This window comes from Plodia interpunctella, chromosome 11, assembly GCF_027563975.2.
Source record: "Plodia interpunctella isolate USDA-ARS_2022_Savannah chromosome 11, ilPloInte3.2, whole genome shotgun sequence".
NCBI classification, from domain to species: domain Eukaryota; kingdom Metazoa; phylum Arthropoda; class Insecta; order Lepidoptera; family Pyralidae; genus Plodia; species Plodia interpunctella.
In genome coordinates, this window is record NC_071304.1 from 4,976,837 (window position 1) to 4,993,825 (window position 16,989).

The following is a 16,989-nucleotide window of genomic DNA, read 5'->3' on the forward strand; positions in this document are numbered from 1 at the left end:
ACTGGTGTCATACCCACATCCTTACACACTAGTCTCAATATATTAGATATACATCCATTAACTTTCACCCTACTACAAAAAGCAGTTATACTAAACACTTGTCGTATAGTTCGCAAATTTCTTTCTTCAGACTCTTAATTTCTTTCTTCTTTTCAATTGGTTACGTTTGGCTACGAGCTCGCGTATCCAATAAAACTCCTCAAAATTAATTTTGAGTGAAATATAAAAATACAAATAATAATAATAATAATAATATATCTTTATTTCTCTCCACAAACAAGATTGCTTAATACTAGTTGACAATATTGAGGTACAATTGAACAACTTGAGTTTGTGGGAGCTGACGCTTGTACTAGGTATAAACCTGTCCTACAAGTCATCAGGCCCCGCCTCTTAATTAGTGAAAAAATATTGAAAGTACCCAACTAAAAACAGTGCTAATACAATATTGAAGTTCCTAAACTAGAAAATATAATAATAGTAGATTGTGAATGCTTATGTAACGCTGTTACGCTAAGTAGGCAGTTTACTTGAAAGGGGCGTGAGATGTCATGTATTGGTGTCAATTTAAATGTAGATGTGAGATTACGATTTCAGAAAGTATTTAAGTGTTACAATTATTTACTGATTTTTATTGTAAAACTTGAAGTAAATTTTCTGTCTCTTCATAATTAAGTTTTTGTAACCATTCCACCAAAATATATTTAATTTTGAAGGTGTTTAAGTGGTGGATAGATAGCGATTTGTGAAGCTTATTGTATAAGTAAGGCCCTAGAAAACACAGAAATCTGTGGCTAAATTTAGTGTTAAAAAGTTTTGATTTTGCTACTAGATGGTTGCGTCTAACATTTTCGCCAATGAGGGGAGTCAAAGAATGTTGCTTATTTACGGTATGAAGTATAAACAGTTGCCGCACAGTCAATAACTTAGTGACTTTGTAAAGCTCTTCTGTTGAGAATTGAAATGGCTTAAACCATGAAACCTTAAGTATAGCTCTTTGTGCTCTTTCAACTCGTAAGAAGTACGTTTTTGCAGCTCCGCCCCATGAGATGATGCAGTACGTCAATATTGATTGGCATAACGCGAAGTAAAACATTTTTATGGTGTCAACATCTGCAACGTGCCTTAACTGTTTAAAAATATAAATGAGCTTACGTACCCGAGAAGATAAAATAACTATGTGTTGTTTAAAATTTAAATTTTTATCTATGATTATCCCGAGATATTTTATGCTATTTGTGTGTTCGATAGTGTAGCTTGATTGTGAATCATTGGCAAATAATTTAAGATCGAGGTTCCTTAGATGACTAGAATCTTGGATGGAGAATTGAATATACTTAGTTTTTTCTAAATTAAGAGTAAGTAAATTGTTGTTTAACCAGTTCCGGACTATATTGAAACCCACCTGTGCATAACCATATGTGTCTGTCCAGGATATTCCAGTAAACAAAAGTACTGTGTCATCGGCGTAAGTGATGATCCTGCCATTCTGAAGGAGTAAATTGCAAAGATCATTTATGTAAGCGAGGAAAAGAGTAGGTCCCAGTATACTACCCTGGGGGACTCCAGAAGTAACGGGTTCGTCCACGCTTACATAAGAGCCAATCTTAACTCGTTATCATAAATGTGACATAGGCATTATTTTGTCATACATGTCTCTCTCTTCTGAAAATTCTGTGGCACGTAACCCTCAGAGGATCAGAGGTCACTCATACTCAGAAATACTCAATCAAAATCAGATTTGTCATATTTGGAAATATTTTTTGATGTATTGGGAAAATTTAGGCGGAAACTTGTATCGATTGTCCGCCACAATCAATCGAATCGAATTCCCGTTTGAAGTTGTATTTTTAATCGTCACATACTTTATATAGGTATATGTACATAGACTTTTTTTGATGAGCGCGATACTTTTTTATAAAAACAACAGATGCCACTTCTATTGCCATATTATTACAAATTCTGATATGCCTGCTTTATAGGCTTTCGCTTCGAATTAACATGTTTCTTTTGTTTTCAGGTACGTACTTGATTGAGCCTTATTTGCTGTTGTGCTGTATATTATGTATGTATACATATACAAACACACATACGCATACACAGTTTGCAAGAAATATTAATTCATTTTGTTTGTTCGTGGTTTTCTGCTAATAAACCGTATCTTAATTAATTTGACGACGCGAAAATTATCCGCAGAGCTCACAATGAAAGTAATTAAGATTATATTAATTCTTAAACGGTTAATTCTTAGACTGAAATTTTCACAATACGCTCAGTGCAATAAGAAAGGTCTAAAATTTCCCTATATATTGTTTGGGAGCTAATTTAATTTATCGGGTCTCATTGAAAAATGGCTCTGCGTCGGGAACATTTTCGCGCTATGATTTTTTATTATTTCAAGTGTCGCCCGCCTGAAACGCCCGTCGCCCGAACGTATCATACGATAGACTTCAAAATTCATAAATAAATGCTATTGAATAATAGTGAATATATGTTGTTACTCATTACAAAATCTGCTAAATAGGTAGTCCTGAAATTATTAGGGGGCAAAGTCACGGGTCCAGTTACCTAATTTTATATTATTACCTTCAGAAGCCAAACATAAAAGCAATGATAACAGGTCTGCCAACATTTCATTATGATAAACTTATTACTACTTCATTACATGCGCCCTCGTAAATCAACCCCACTTTCATAAGCAAGATAAAATGGAGCGATAACAGATGCTTGCTGCCTCAGAAAATTGCTCGACACTGTTATCAGATGTACAGTCACCACCACATCGTAGGTACGACACAAATTCAGGAGGAGAGGGAGGATAAAAGAAATATAACTGATCCCGCTTCAGCAATTTTCAGCGGCTGTAGTTGACAGATTGTAATAGAGTTTTTTGTTTATTAACTGGCTACAGTAGAGGCCCGGGTGAAAATATAACAAATTTTACACTTAAACCTTTTTTAATTGTACACTAAAACACTATCTATTGGTGAAAACTGCATGAAAAGAAAATCCGTTCAGTAGTAACGTAATAAGTTTATCAAACAGACACACATACGCACAGAGGGTTTTATAATATGTAAATAAATAAAGAACAAGAAAGGAAGCAGTATTTTATGTCTTAGTTATAAGTATTTTATTATCTCAGTTATTAGTAATTTTGGTTCTGTTTCACCGCTTTCTGATTAAGCATCAGATAGCCAAAATGTAACTTATCAAATATTACAGTAATAGTTGAATAGGGGCTGATTGGCTAACCACATCAGGCAAATTTATCTAACAGATCACAATATGATATTTTACCAGAAAGTGGTGGAAAACGTGATAAATCTTCTTCGGTCGCCATCGCTACACTTGTTGTTGAAATTAAGTATATAAGTAATGAATTAAGTTGCACTAGTTTAAAACTTCTCATTGTAATACAAATATTTTTTTTAATGAAATATAGGTCTTCTGAAGGAATAAATTACGTTAAATTGGACGAGTTTGGATTGTGGTTGACCTTTGCATAGGAATTTAGGATTATGGGCGTTAGAGGGAACATTGTGGTTTACTTTTGTGACATCAGGATATGTATGGGAAAGAGAACATTGTTCACGGGCTTAACAGATATAACGAGGCCGAACCGAGGTCATTTGGGGGATTATTTTGGCCGTTAAGTTGTGACTTTGTGTTTTGGGTTCAAAATAAATACTTAGTCGCAGGTAAGAGAGTTGCAATATGTTGCTTATGACATTACGTTTCTTATGACGCCCCGGGTCTTAAAAAGAAAATCTCAAAATTTTGAAGATTTAGCTGTGGTTTTACGATCGGCTGCTCTGCCGACATCTACCTGAAGTCTATTTTCTTTAAAAATTATGTTATATATTTGTGTGTAAAATTATGTTATATATTTGTGTGTAATTTGTATTTATACTTAGCTCTTATAAAACCAACTGTAAATGTGGTCTGTTTTATTTTTAAATCATCGTCTTTCCGTACATATATACTCATTATGGAAACCGGGGTAAATACCGCGGACTTCAAGTCTGACGTCAATTGAGCAAGTATGTTATTTTCTTTTGTTATGGAATACAGTCTTGCTGATTCGTTCCAAGTTTGGGAAACAATCTACTGATACATTGTACGCAGAGTAAATAATGACTGGCATAAGAAAGCGTGTGACTGACTGTAAAACACCATTGAGATTTTAAATCTTAACGTCTGAGGTCTTTTTCTATTCTATAAAAAAATTACTTCATCATATTATTCAACGTTTTAAATTTAGTTCAATAATTGACTCTAGAACAACATTTCAAAATACGATTACATTTGAATACTTGGCAAAACAATTAATTTCTTAAGCCAAACTATTGTATATTTGCAATGTTTAATTTAATTATTATTCTAATACTATTATTTGAAAATTCTCGAAATGGAAACAGTATAAATGTATTTCCCTTAAATTATCAATCGATATTATTACCACCGATCTCGTTAAAAGAACATTTTATTATAGTGGCGAAATATTTTTATGATAGACAGGTTACGTATCTCTGTAAATAATTAAAACAACACATTAGGTATATAATGTTAGGTAATAAAATTATTACATAATACATCGGTTTTAAATAATACGTTGATTTTATTGATTTTAAATAATATAATTTTGAGTACCTACTTGTTCTTAATTAAAGCTATAATAAGCTAGATTATGTTGGATTTATAATTTATCAACAAAAAGAAATACAAAAATGAATAATCTAATAAAATACATAATGACTAAATTAAAATAAATCGAGAGTAAAGAGAGAATTTTAAAAGTTAAATTTGGCTAAGAACAAATTGGAATAATTTATAAAACCATACAATGCTACGATGCTCTTAGTAATTATTACACAGTCAGTGTCTTTAAAGAGGTATTTCGTCGCTGTGTTACATAAAAGTTTTAAAATGTTCATCAATCTCTTACCTCGTATACGAATTGATTTCTTTCATTCTTTCGAACCACAACAGACTGACAAATTTATATTTTCAGAAATGGAAGACTTCACATTTAGGAGATGTCATCTTTAAAAACTATAATCAAGACGTATTTGAAAAGAAAAATAGAACCTATGAGATATTAGTGTGGAAACACTGGGATTGGCTCAAAAAACGACATGTTTATAACTTTGGGCGTACAAAGTAAGTACAACAATTCAGCTTAAAATTAACCGAAAATTGAATGTTTGATAATACCTAAGTATATAATATAACGCTTGTAGAATTTAGTGCCTCTATCGCGCCTTTACGATTATAGATAGTATTTTGTGCAATAAAGTTTGCACAAATAAATAAAATAAATCTTATAAGTTTTTATTCTGAAATGAGCACAGTCAGAGACTATATTAGTAAGGAAGTCTAGAAATCATTTCCTACCATACTTGAATTGAAGCTGATAAGTTCGTTATGCGCAATATTAGGATTTTAGGGGACATCCTTCACATGTACATATAGATACATTAACGTAGACCGGTGATTTTTACTTCCAGAAAATATAGTATACCATAATATTTAATAGAATTCGTTCAGTCCTACAAATGCTTGATTTTTAATTTGATTTTGTAAAATTATAGTGCAGTATTTCTTTTGCAGTGACAGTCAAGATATATTTACCGATTGCAGTGTTAGTAATTGCATATTTACAGGAAATGACAGCACAATAAACACGGTTGACATTGTGATTGTGCATCTCATGAAAAGGATCTTCCCCGTGGTCGAGAAACGGAATAAAAAACAGATCTGGGTTTTCCTCAATGACGAGGCACCCACAAACGCTTTCCAAAAAACCAAAAGCCTGCCAATGTTAGAGAAATTGGCGAACATTTTCAACTGGTCCATGACATACAGGTACGTAACTTATAAATGAATTTTCTTTTGGAATTCCATAAAAGAAGACAACATCGGGACTGTTTGCAAAGATAGTATGTATGGTTGATTACGTATTTCGACTAAAAAAGGTTGTTGCAGTAACAAGCAACAACAACCTTTTTCTTTTTCATCGACAGAACTAGAGGTGTACCTAATAAGAAAAATAAATCATCGTCGAGTTCAGGAGAACCCGGTTTCCTACTTTCCCCTCTCCATATCGCATCACGATCTTCGGCACTTTTTTTGTTAGACCATTGGCACATATTTCCTTCTTGACGACAAGCAAGCTAACCTGAAGGAAGTTTTTACAAAGTCACTATTAATAGGTATTTTAATGCGTAATCGTTTTTTCAGAACTGACTCCGACGTCCCCGTGCCATACGGTCGTACTGTGCCATTAAAAAGGCCCAAATCTTTCATAATCACACACGAAAGTATTGCGGAATTGATACCGTACTTAGATGCGGGCGACATAGGGCGGCAAAGAACGCAAATTTGCCTACGAATAACATTTTACCAGTTTTCTGAGAAACATCTGGGAACAAGCAAATAGCACGTACAAAGTAAGCTTTATAAATAATAGCTATGCTCTCTTTGATAAAAGACTTTATTAAGACTTTAAAATTATTGGGACGCCTGATCTAGTTTGGTATATTATATCTATATTACATTCTATCTGCTTAATGTTCTATATGTCCATCAATACTGCTGGTTACCTTTTTACGGAGATCGTGGCGCATCGAAGAACATTGCTGGCTTTTCCTTGCTTGATACGAAAATTGCCGTCGATTACCCGTGATCGTTGCCGTTAATGTATAGTGTCAAAATATTTATAACCGTATACTCGAGCTACTTAGATTAGTCTAATCTAGATCCACGGATTTATATTTTTTTTGTCTAATCATTGGACTAATAATAATAATTCTATTGTGTAGCGTGCCTCAAACCGCTTGTGGAAACGAATTTAATTAACTTTCTTATGAATTATTCCCCTCCATAGCGGTGAGAAGTTCGCAAATCCCCAGTTTAATTATATAAAAGTTTGCTGAAACAGATTTTACTGAAAATACAGGTTTTATTATTTGCATAATTAATTATTATGTTTGATGTACCTATATAGATTTGTATTGTTTTTTCTATCAGTAGTTACCTCACAGCATTTTGGCATCTAATGTTTAAAATTTATTAAATAATACTGCTCTTAAACATGGCTTACACTGCTATTTTGTTTTATTTATAGTCTGAATTTCCTTAACATTTCTCATTTCCACAAACCTCGTAGCACTCCTTTGCATATTTTATCATGTTTGTGATTTGTAGGATTTGTAGTTATACGGTTATAATAAAGGGAATGTACAGATACAAATATTCACTGTACGCTACTTAACATGTGATATATCGATGTGCATTAATATGTAAGTATATGTTACGGCTGAACCTGGCTAAACCTATGGGTATTTAAGAAATACAAAATGTAACACAAAGGTTCTTCACAAAGCTGTTATCGTTCAGACCATTAGCATTGCAGATTGCAACAACATAATAATCTCCATCTCACATGTTTGTTTCACACGACACGTACATTTTAGTTACGTCCCAAATTAGCATGAGGCCTAGAGCTAGCTTAAGTTAATCTGGCATTTCTACTTTATCTACACACTCTATGAACGTTTAGATAAAACGAGTTTTAGTTACGTAAAAGCGTATTAAGGAATCCATACTTTCGTAGGTACTAATATTACGAAGAGAAAAGGTTTGCATTTTTATTTGGTTTATAAATAAGATCAAAATCTACTAGACCGAATTTGATGAAATTTGACACAGATACAGTTTCGTCTCTATATATGTATGTAACATTTTTAAAATATGCGTTATTCTAGGTTATAATCTACCCAAATTATACCAAACATCATAACAATCCGTCCAGTAGATTTATATACATAACATCCACACTCGTTTTTATAATATTAGTAGGATAGTATTTAAATGGTCGAATAATTTTCATGCTTAGGTAATTTCATCATTATCTATAAATATCATAAACTTGTCCTTTAATATATTTGGTGAGGTCACATACATTACGTTATGTACCTATTTCATCTAGATTTCTGATCTTCCAAATGGCATAAAACATTTTCTTCTTTATTCGTCACGGAATAGACAGACTCAAGATCGCGAAACTCCGTGGTTTTGTGAAATACTAACTGTTCGTAAAACCCTGGGGGTATTTATAAATTCAGGCAGCATTTATTTGATAAAATAAATCCCTATATTTTCAATTTTCATTTTAATCACACTAGAAATTACAACGCAAGCAAGTAATGCTTAATTGTGCAAAACAAAACCACTCTGGGTGAAATACTTAAGGGTGAACTAACACCTCCGCGCTCACCTTTCGCCACTAAGCTGATTATTTACTTTGGACAATCTTGTTTTGTCTTTGTTTGGGCCCTTTCTCTATCTTGAGTTTTACATCTGGGTTCTAAGTAACTGCGCACGTAATCTCCTTTCGCAAAAGCCTCGTTAATTTTGTATGAAGTGGCTTTAGCCGAATATAAAATATTTTCTTATAAGTACAATTTTTGGAAGCGATCTTTGCCGAACATAATTCATAATTCAATCTTAAATTTTACTTAGTTACAAGTTAGGGTTACTTAGGTATTAGGTACAGGATTATGTTGAAATACTAAGTTTTTCTAACAAAATGTTATGGAATCAAGCAGAATAAAAGTAACGCTTTCAGTTAGTCCCATACGGTACATTCTTCGATCGTTACAAGAATTTATCGTGACGTTCGTACGAAAATGAAATTCATTGTATTCAAAAATCGTTTTCCGTGCGTCCCGTAAATCACCGGATTAAAAAGCTGAAAATGGAACGGGATCGGGTCAGCTATATATTATCAAGGCGAAGGTTGATCGTCCAAGGGAGAACACGAGGGCTGGAAAATTATCTTGTGGCGCCATCTGCCGCTGTGAATAGGTAGGAAAAATTAATAAAGACTCCAAGAATCTACTTTAAGTTGTTTAAAATTAAATATAATTATACTCGACTCGACAAAGATTTCGAATATGCAAACATACATAAAAAGTGTGGTAAAGTGTTTGCTTCTGAACCAAGAGGTCCCGGGTTCGATCCCCGGTCGAGTCATGATGGAAAATGATCTTTTTCTTGGATCTTGGATGTTTATCTATATATGTATATGTTATAAAATATACTATCGTTGTATTAGTCTCCCATAACATCCCATAACACAAGTCTCGATCTTACTTTGGGACTAGCTCAATCTGTGTGATTTGTCCTATTATAATTATTTATTTATTTACATACTGGTACACCCTGGTACTTTTCATAAACAAAGTTAGTTGCGTGTATATTCGCAATTATCGGCAATTTTGTACTAGTACCAGGCATCAGGCTGATTTAACGATAATTCGTATAACGATAACAGCTACATACTTACGTTACACTTTCGAGAAAAGTGTGCAAAGGTTTCCTCATAATGGTCATGTGTTTCATTCTAAGTACATAATGTTCTTGTAACAGGTAGAATTAATATAGTTGATGAAAACTAACGTGAGATTGAAAGAGACATAGTTATATACCTACATCATTAGGTATTCCCTGGCGTTGACACATAGGGAGTAGCGGGTGGCGGCGCGTGTAGCGGAACCAGCTGACAGTGACTCGTCTTGAGAATGAGCACTTTAGAAACTAAATACATAGAAACTATATTCGTTATCTCTATCAATATAACTCGTAAATATTTTTCAATATAACTAATGTATAAACTTTATTATTATGGGAAGATAAGAAAGTTTCATTTGAAGTTAAACATGAGAACACAGCTAATCATTCGGGCGAATGCCGGTGTAATTTCTGACCCAAACACAGCCAATATAACTTGAACCCGCATGTCAACAGAGTTTAAGGTGCTATTCTGTTGGTTCCCCTTTTTTCGCCCATCCAGATCATCCGCGTTCCCGAGAGTATGTACGGTACGTATAATTATTTTGACAAGATAGTGGTGCCAATTTTAATTTTCGAATTTATGATGTACACTTTTCCAGTACGACGTCTACGAGTACGTTAAAAAGTAAGCAAGAAAGTGCATATTTGTGCATTGTGCCTTGACAAAGACCGTAATGTCTGGAAAGGCTCAGACGTCTCACACTGAATTTTAATGATGGATGAATTTTAATGGTGTGTTTTTATTTTTAGTGTCATCTTCACCATGGAAATAATCTTAGGTGGAATTCGAGTTTCAGTCCTGGGAGAGTCCCGGTTGATGATCATTACTTTTTTTATTCATTATTCAATATAATAAATTTATTTCAGTGTATTTTTATATGTTTTGGTTGTTTATTAAATAGAAAAATCTTCAGATAATAACTTGAATCTAAGTAGTTGAATCAATAATAAGAGTGACGGTTTCCTCACAATATTATGCTTCCCTCTTAACGTGATGATCTTGAATAACGTCTTCTATAATGCATGTATCAGATTGATATACAAACTCATATGGCAGGACAGAAATTGGAATCCTGAACGTTTAGATCGCAAGCAGGAAATACTTTAACCACTTGACTGCCAATGCTTTTCCATGAATTGTGAATTATATTATATCCCTGTTATTCATAAAAAATTTAAGCATATTTTAAGCTAAAATATCTGTTGCCATCTCATTTTAAAATATTTGACTTTGACAGAACGAGACAAAACACACAACCTTAACTAGGTACCTACGCTTTAATTTAGGGTACCTATAACTATAGAATACAGTCAATATTATAGCAATGTCACACACACAATAACCTCAGTAGACGCAGTGAAATTGTGCCTTATGCCTAGACATCGGGAATGAAGCAGATACCTATAGATCTTTTAATTTGGTGAGTTACAACCTTCGTTTCCGAGGCAATAACTATGTAACAGTCTCTTTATTGCATGTACTTAAAGTAAAACAAACATTCAAAGCCCTAATGAAGTAATTAGGTATTTTACTTAGGTATACAATTAGAGCAAGCAACATGGCTATGTTTCTGCTTCATAGTCATGAAAATTTAGGTATACAATCTTTAAAGAATCCACACTAATATTATAAATGCGAAAGTAACTCTGTCTTTCTGTCTGTCTGTCTGTCTGTCTGTTACCTTTTCACGCCTAAACCACCCAACCGATTTTGCTGAAATTTGGTATGTAGATAGTTTGCATTCATGAGAAGGACATAGGCATATTATTTTTTGGAAATTCAACCCCTAAAAGGGTTAAAAGGGGTGGCAAAGTTTGTATGAGAAAAATATTTTTATTGCACATTTTTGCATGAAAATTTGAATTAATGCTTTTTAGTACAAATGATGAAACACGTATTTCATGGTTTTTCGAAATTCACCCCCATTAAAGGGGGTGGCTAAGTTTGTATGGGAAATTTAATTCTATTTAAATATTTTGCGTGACACTAAAATAATGCTCTGCAATACAAATTATGAGATACATATCTAAGCGTTTTTATGAAAATCAACACCTATGGGGGTTAACGGGGGTGGCACAATTTGCGTAGGAAAAATATTTAACAGTAATTTTTACCATAATATTAAGTCCATAACAATGAACCACGTACATCAGTTTATCATTAACGAAAAATACACAAAGAAATTATGATACACATAGTAGCAAAATTGGTTAAAAATAGGAAATAAGTTTTAGAAAGCGCAGCAGCGGCGGCACGGCAGGTGCACGGCGCGCGCGGGCAAGCCACGCCCGCCAGCGACTGTACGTACGCTGCAGCGAGGCGGGTGGGGAGGTCTCATCACTAACTACGCTTACACGAACGTGCAGACACGTGAGGGCAGACGTCGTTGTCGCACGTTTGGAAAATATTAAAATTTCGACATGTGGACTGTCGAATCCTCAGCAATTGTGGGACAAGTACAGAAATGATATGTCAGACGATATATTATATAGATTGCAAGAATTGTGGGACAAGTACAGAAATGATATGTCAGACGATATATTATATAGATTGCAAGAAAATAATCCTAATGTCACATACATTGATTCTATTTATGACGAAGCCCTAACAAAGATTGAAGACCAAGTGATAACTATTACTGGTAAAGATTTATCAGATTTTGGGATGAGTAGACCACGTAGGACAGGGTAAGTTTGTAGTGATGTGTTACGCGAACTAAATTATGACCATGCTTTTTTACAACAGCAAATAACGGAGTCCGTTCCACGTTAAAACCCAGAACAAAGAAATGTCTTTAATAGTGTGGTGCAAAAAATCGAAAACGGCGTAGGTGGTTTGTTTTTTCTTGATGCTCCTGGAGGCACTGGCAAAACATTTCTTTTAAATCTCCTTCTTGCTCAAATCCGAAAAGATAAGGGAGTTGCTGTTGCAGTAGCGTCCTCTGGCATTGCCGCCACACTGCTCAGTGGTGGCCGGACAGCACATTCAGTACTCAAGCTTCCTTTAAACTTAGCTCATGAAGAAATGCCAGTTGCAATATAAGTAAAAATAGTGAGCGCGGAAGAATGTTGCAGCAATGTAAGTTGTTGGTTTGGGATGAATGTACTATGTCTCACAAGAGAGCAGTCGAAGCATTAAACCGGACAATGCAAGACATAAAAAGCAACAGAAGTATTATGGGAGGGATGGTTGTTCTTTTGGCTGGTGATTTCAGACAGATTCTACCCGTGATAACTAGAGGTACACCGGCAGATGAAATAAACGCATGTTTGAAGGCCTCTACGCTATGGGCGCATGTGCAAAAATTTAGTCTGACTACAAATATGAGAGTACAACTGCACAACGATTCACAATCGGGGCTGTATGCGGCCACTCTCCTGAAAATTGGTGAAGATCGTATGGCCACAGACATTAACGGTATGATCACACTAAATCACGAATTCTGTATATATTGTTGGCAGCACTGACGATCTAAAAAACAACGTATATCCTGATCTGCGGACTAATATGGGAGACCAAGAATGGTTGTGTGAAAGGGCAATTTTAGCACCAACGAACGAAATTGCTGGACAGATTAATGAAAATATTATGTCAGAAGTGGAAGGTGACGTCGTGGAATATCTCTCTGTAGATAATGTAATGGATACAGAACACGTAACATCAGTTCAACCCTGTCGAGTTTCTTAACTCTCTAGAATTATCAGGCGTGCCTTCCCATAACCTGAGGTTGAAAGTTGGTGTCCCCGTTCTATTAATGCGTAATCTTGATGCACCTCGGCTATGCAACGGTACTCGATTGCAAATTACGCACTTGGGGAAAAACATCGTTAAAGGAACAATTATGACCGGAACGGCAAAAGGAGAAAATGTTCTGATTCCACGTATTCCCATTATTCCAACAGACTTGCCGTTCCAGTTTAAAAGAGTGCAGTTCCCTTTAAAACCCGCCTTTGCAATGACTATAAATAAAAGTCAAGGGCAGACACTGAAGGTAGCAGGTGTACACTTAGAGAAAAACTGCTTTTCCCATGGGCAATTGTATGTGGCGTGTTCCCGTGTATCTAGCCCCCAAAACCTGTACATATTGTCAAAAGACGGTAAAACAAAAAACGTAGTCTATAGAAACGTATTGTAATAAAATATCGCGTCTATAAACATATGTATATTCCTACAATATACACGTCCTTAGTAAAAAATGACGCGGACGAAGTCGCGGGTAACAGCTAGTAGGTTATATATTAAAGAGGGAGACTGTGTAGGTGGATATTAATTACTTACAGTAATTAATGTCCACCTAACCTCTACAAACTGTATCAAAATAATTGACTAATATCAAGTTAGGTATCAATTTATTCTTAAATTATTTTCCCAGTAAAGTTCGTGTGGTGATAGCTACGTGTTACTCTACTTAGGTAGGCATAAATAAATATAATTGAAATGAACCGTCCCAATGTATAAAATTTTTACTCATCTACTGATTTGTTTCGTCAAGAATCTCAAGGGAACCTTCAAAACTCCCTGGAATAATTTGCGGGTTCAGAGTAATTGTTTGGGCTAAAGGAAATTTCCCTTTTGAGTTGCGTAAATCTTTCACTTAGAAATTACGACTAATTAATGAAACTACAATTCATTAATATTGAGACGATTCTATTCTATAAACAGTGAAACGATGTAAATGCACGAATTGAACACTACAACTGTTTTAATTTGCCCACTATCTTGAGCAGCCTTCTATGTAAAATTTGACATATATCTATACTTTCTTGCACTGTATATCGACCTAGTACTAGAATGACAAAACAACAACAGACAACTTAAATAAATAAAACTTACCAATTAATATTTTTAGTAACAAAAGGGCGGCCTCTGCTTGTTGGCTGAAAGGTCAGCTTTTAGATGTTATTTTGTTATAATATGTAGGTATAATTAAATACCTATGTATATCTACGTCACGAACCCATTGAATTGCAATTAAAATAATTATACATACCTAGCTAGGTACCATTTTTATATCTGCTATTTACAACATACATAAAACATTACTATCTAAAAAGAGGCGCATGTCATCCAATTTATATATCTTTCGCTTGTCGTCATTATAGTTCAACGCTTCACATAATCTACACAAATGGTAAGACTTACTTCCAAAGTATCCATGTTCATTTAAAACTTTAAAATGATTTCTCCAAAGATGATATGACAAGTAATCTTTGACATTGTTGATAATACTTTTGATTTTATCTGCTAGAACCTTGTATGATATGAAATCGTCGGAATGTATGAAGGAATTTGGAGGCAATAATGTTTTACAGTCGTGTAGAGAAGGTCCTAATATAATTGGAATCGCCCCTTTTCCATATGCGAGATGGAATGCTTTTTCTGACAAATATTGGCGGCACATTGAGTTTTCCATAACTAGATAGAAATAGTAGTGATTGATATCTTTGCAGTCTTCTCTAAAGTGACCTTTACATCTGGAAAAAAATACATTTTACTTTATTGCAATTCTTTACTTTATTCAAATCTACGTTGAAGATGTTTGACAAATGACTGATGCTCTCTAAGTAGGTACAACTAAAAATATCTAAGTGTTCGGTTTTGAAATAGCAGGTAGATTTTTTAATTTGTAGGACCTCATATGTAGTATTCGATGCGAAATGGTCCAGCTATTGGAATATAATATTATTAAAAATCCTTATTATTCTAGATATCAAACATTATCTTGAAACAAATGTTACTCAATGTTTTTGACTTTTTATGCAAAACGCCCTTCAAAGCTCTTTTTTTATTGATTAGATCAACACTGGATTGAACACCACATAAATTCTTAAGTATGATATTTTTCAAAAATGAAATTACACTTTCGAATCAAATGGAATAAGTTTATGTATAATTTCTTACCGCTCTTTACGGTCGGGCGAACACAGTCCATAAATATGAATTTTAATATACTTTTGCAGTTCTTCCAAAAACTTCATCCTATGTGATACGTGGCAGTTCGACATAACGACCGCTACAAGAACGTCAGAACGTTTGTACTGCAAGTTAGGAATCAATTCCGCAATGGATTCGTACGTAACGTTTTCTTTTACTGGCACGTCCAAAGCCACTGTGCGACCGTAAGGAACCGGGACGTCCGCATTACTTCTGGAATTTAATTAAAATTATTATTGCTTGAACTTAGTTTTTAATTTTGATTTGATACCTATTACAAGTTATCATCAGTAAACTTCGGCAATCTCAAGTCTTCTTACCTATAGGTCATAGACCAATTAAATACATTAGACCAGTTCTTTAGGTGCTGCACATGTGCGGCCTTAGAGAAAGCGTATTTTGGTGACTCATCATTGAGAAAGACCCACTTCTGATTTATACTTCTATTTTGGACTTTAGGGTAGATCCCATGCATTATGTGCACTAGCACAGCATCGACTGAGTTAATCAAACTGTTGTCTCCTGTGAATACACAGTTTTTAACACTGCATTCCTGTAGTATACTGCGCCCATCCCTAGAATAAAAAATCAATCGTTTAATTTGGTTTATTTATTTATTTTCCACCAATCAATTTAGACGTTAACTATAATCTGCATCTGCAATTTTATCCAAACTAAAATTCACGTGACGTGTTGAAATTTACTTACTTCCGGGGACCATAGAAATTGACATGTCTACTTTTAAGCCATTTCCAATACTTCCACACTAATATTACAAAAGTTTTATTTTGCTCCTGAAGGTCGAAAGTTTCATTTTTGAACAATAACGAGCCAAGTTTTGAAGTCTGCCAATACTGAAAAAAATAGTTTTATGATAGTAAAAAAATACATCGTAACTACTATACATTAGTTTAACCTACATTGATCTCTATAGGTAGGTACTTAGTATAATATATACTTGCAATATCGACTTGTAATTCGGTAAGTCGATTTGCTATCGACTGTAGGTAGGTTCTATACTATATATTTGTTCAAGTAGTTCTCGTAGGCACATACACACACAATCTTGACACATCTTTTTACACTAAAAATCAAATCATGGCAAAACAAATTCGAATATGTAGTAAAATTTATATTACGACAAACGATAACACTTCACTCAACTTACGAGTTGAAGAAATCAATGACTTTACACGTAAAGTAACTGATTTCTTGAGATTAAATAACGTAAAAATATATATTCTTGTAAATCTTACCTTTCTCATTTCATAATACTCAGAAACGAATAATTTGTGATCACTTAAACTGGACACTTTCAATATTTCATTGTTATCAGAATCAAAAGGAAACTTTTTGTTAGCACTGAAGTTATATTTATAAATTACAACACCGATTAAAGCTAAGCAGTAGATAATACAGCCATTAACTAAAGTCTTTCTTAAAATCAATTTTGTAAAAGTTCTTCTAATAACTGACCAATAATTTTTTTTAAACGCCATTCCAAAAAAAAATTTTATAGAAGTTATTTTCCAACGAATAATTATTGTAACTGGCTAAGTATCAATTTGCTATTGCTATCGATCACTGTTTTCAAAACAGCGGAATGGCGGTATCCGAAACAGCTAAAATGATTTCCACAAAGAGCGTGACATAATAGGTGTATAACTCTGACGTAGTAACGTGTACAGTTTACT

The 16,989-nt window shown here is 34.1% G+C and overlaps 1 protein-coding gene and 1 long non-coding RNA gene across 5 annotated transcripts; one reads left to right on the top strand and one right to left on the bottom strand.

The window, feature by feature from the left end:
- Nucleotides 1-4,308: 4,308 nt before the first annotated feature.
- LOC128673636 (uncharacterized) lies at nt 4,309-7,101 on the top strand. The gene is made up of 4 exons (XR_010370032.1): nt 4,309-4,521; nt 5,015-5,163; nt 5,614-5,868; nt 6,244-7,101. It is a non-coding gene; the product is annotated as an uncharacterized LOC128673636 (long non-coding RNA).
- Nucleotides 7,102-13,688: 6,587 nt separating this feature from the next.
- Nucleotides 13,689-16,945, bottom strand: LOC128673564 (4-galactosyl-N-acetylglucosaminide 3-alpha-L-fucosyltransferase 9-like). Of its 4 annotated transcripts, none has more exons than XR_010370025.1 (5): nt 16,258-16,404; nt 16,004-16,149; nt 15,616-15,870; nt 15,263-15,508; nt 13,689-14,835 (listed from the first exon to the last, which is right to left on the bottom strand). XR_010370025.1 is itself a non-coding variant. In XM_053751501.1 (5 exons), exons 1-5 carry the CDS (start codon nt 16,792-16,794, stop codon nt 14,382-14,384), a joined length of 1,344 nt encoding a protein of 447 aa, XP_053607476.1. In that variant the 5' UTR covers nt 16,795-16,945; the 3' UTR covers nt 13,689-14,381. The 4 variants fall into 4 exon arrangements, 1 of the variants encoding a protein (XP_053607476.1); XR_010370026.1 differs by having other exon boundaries at nt 16,216-16,403; XR_010370024.1 differs by having other exon boundaries at nt 16,254-16,401.
- Between the last annotated feature and the right edge of the window lie 44 nt (nt 16,946-16,989).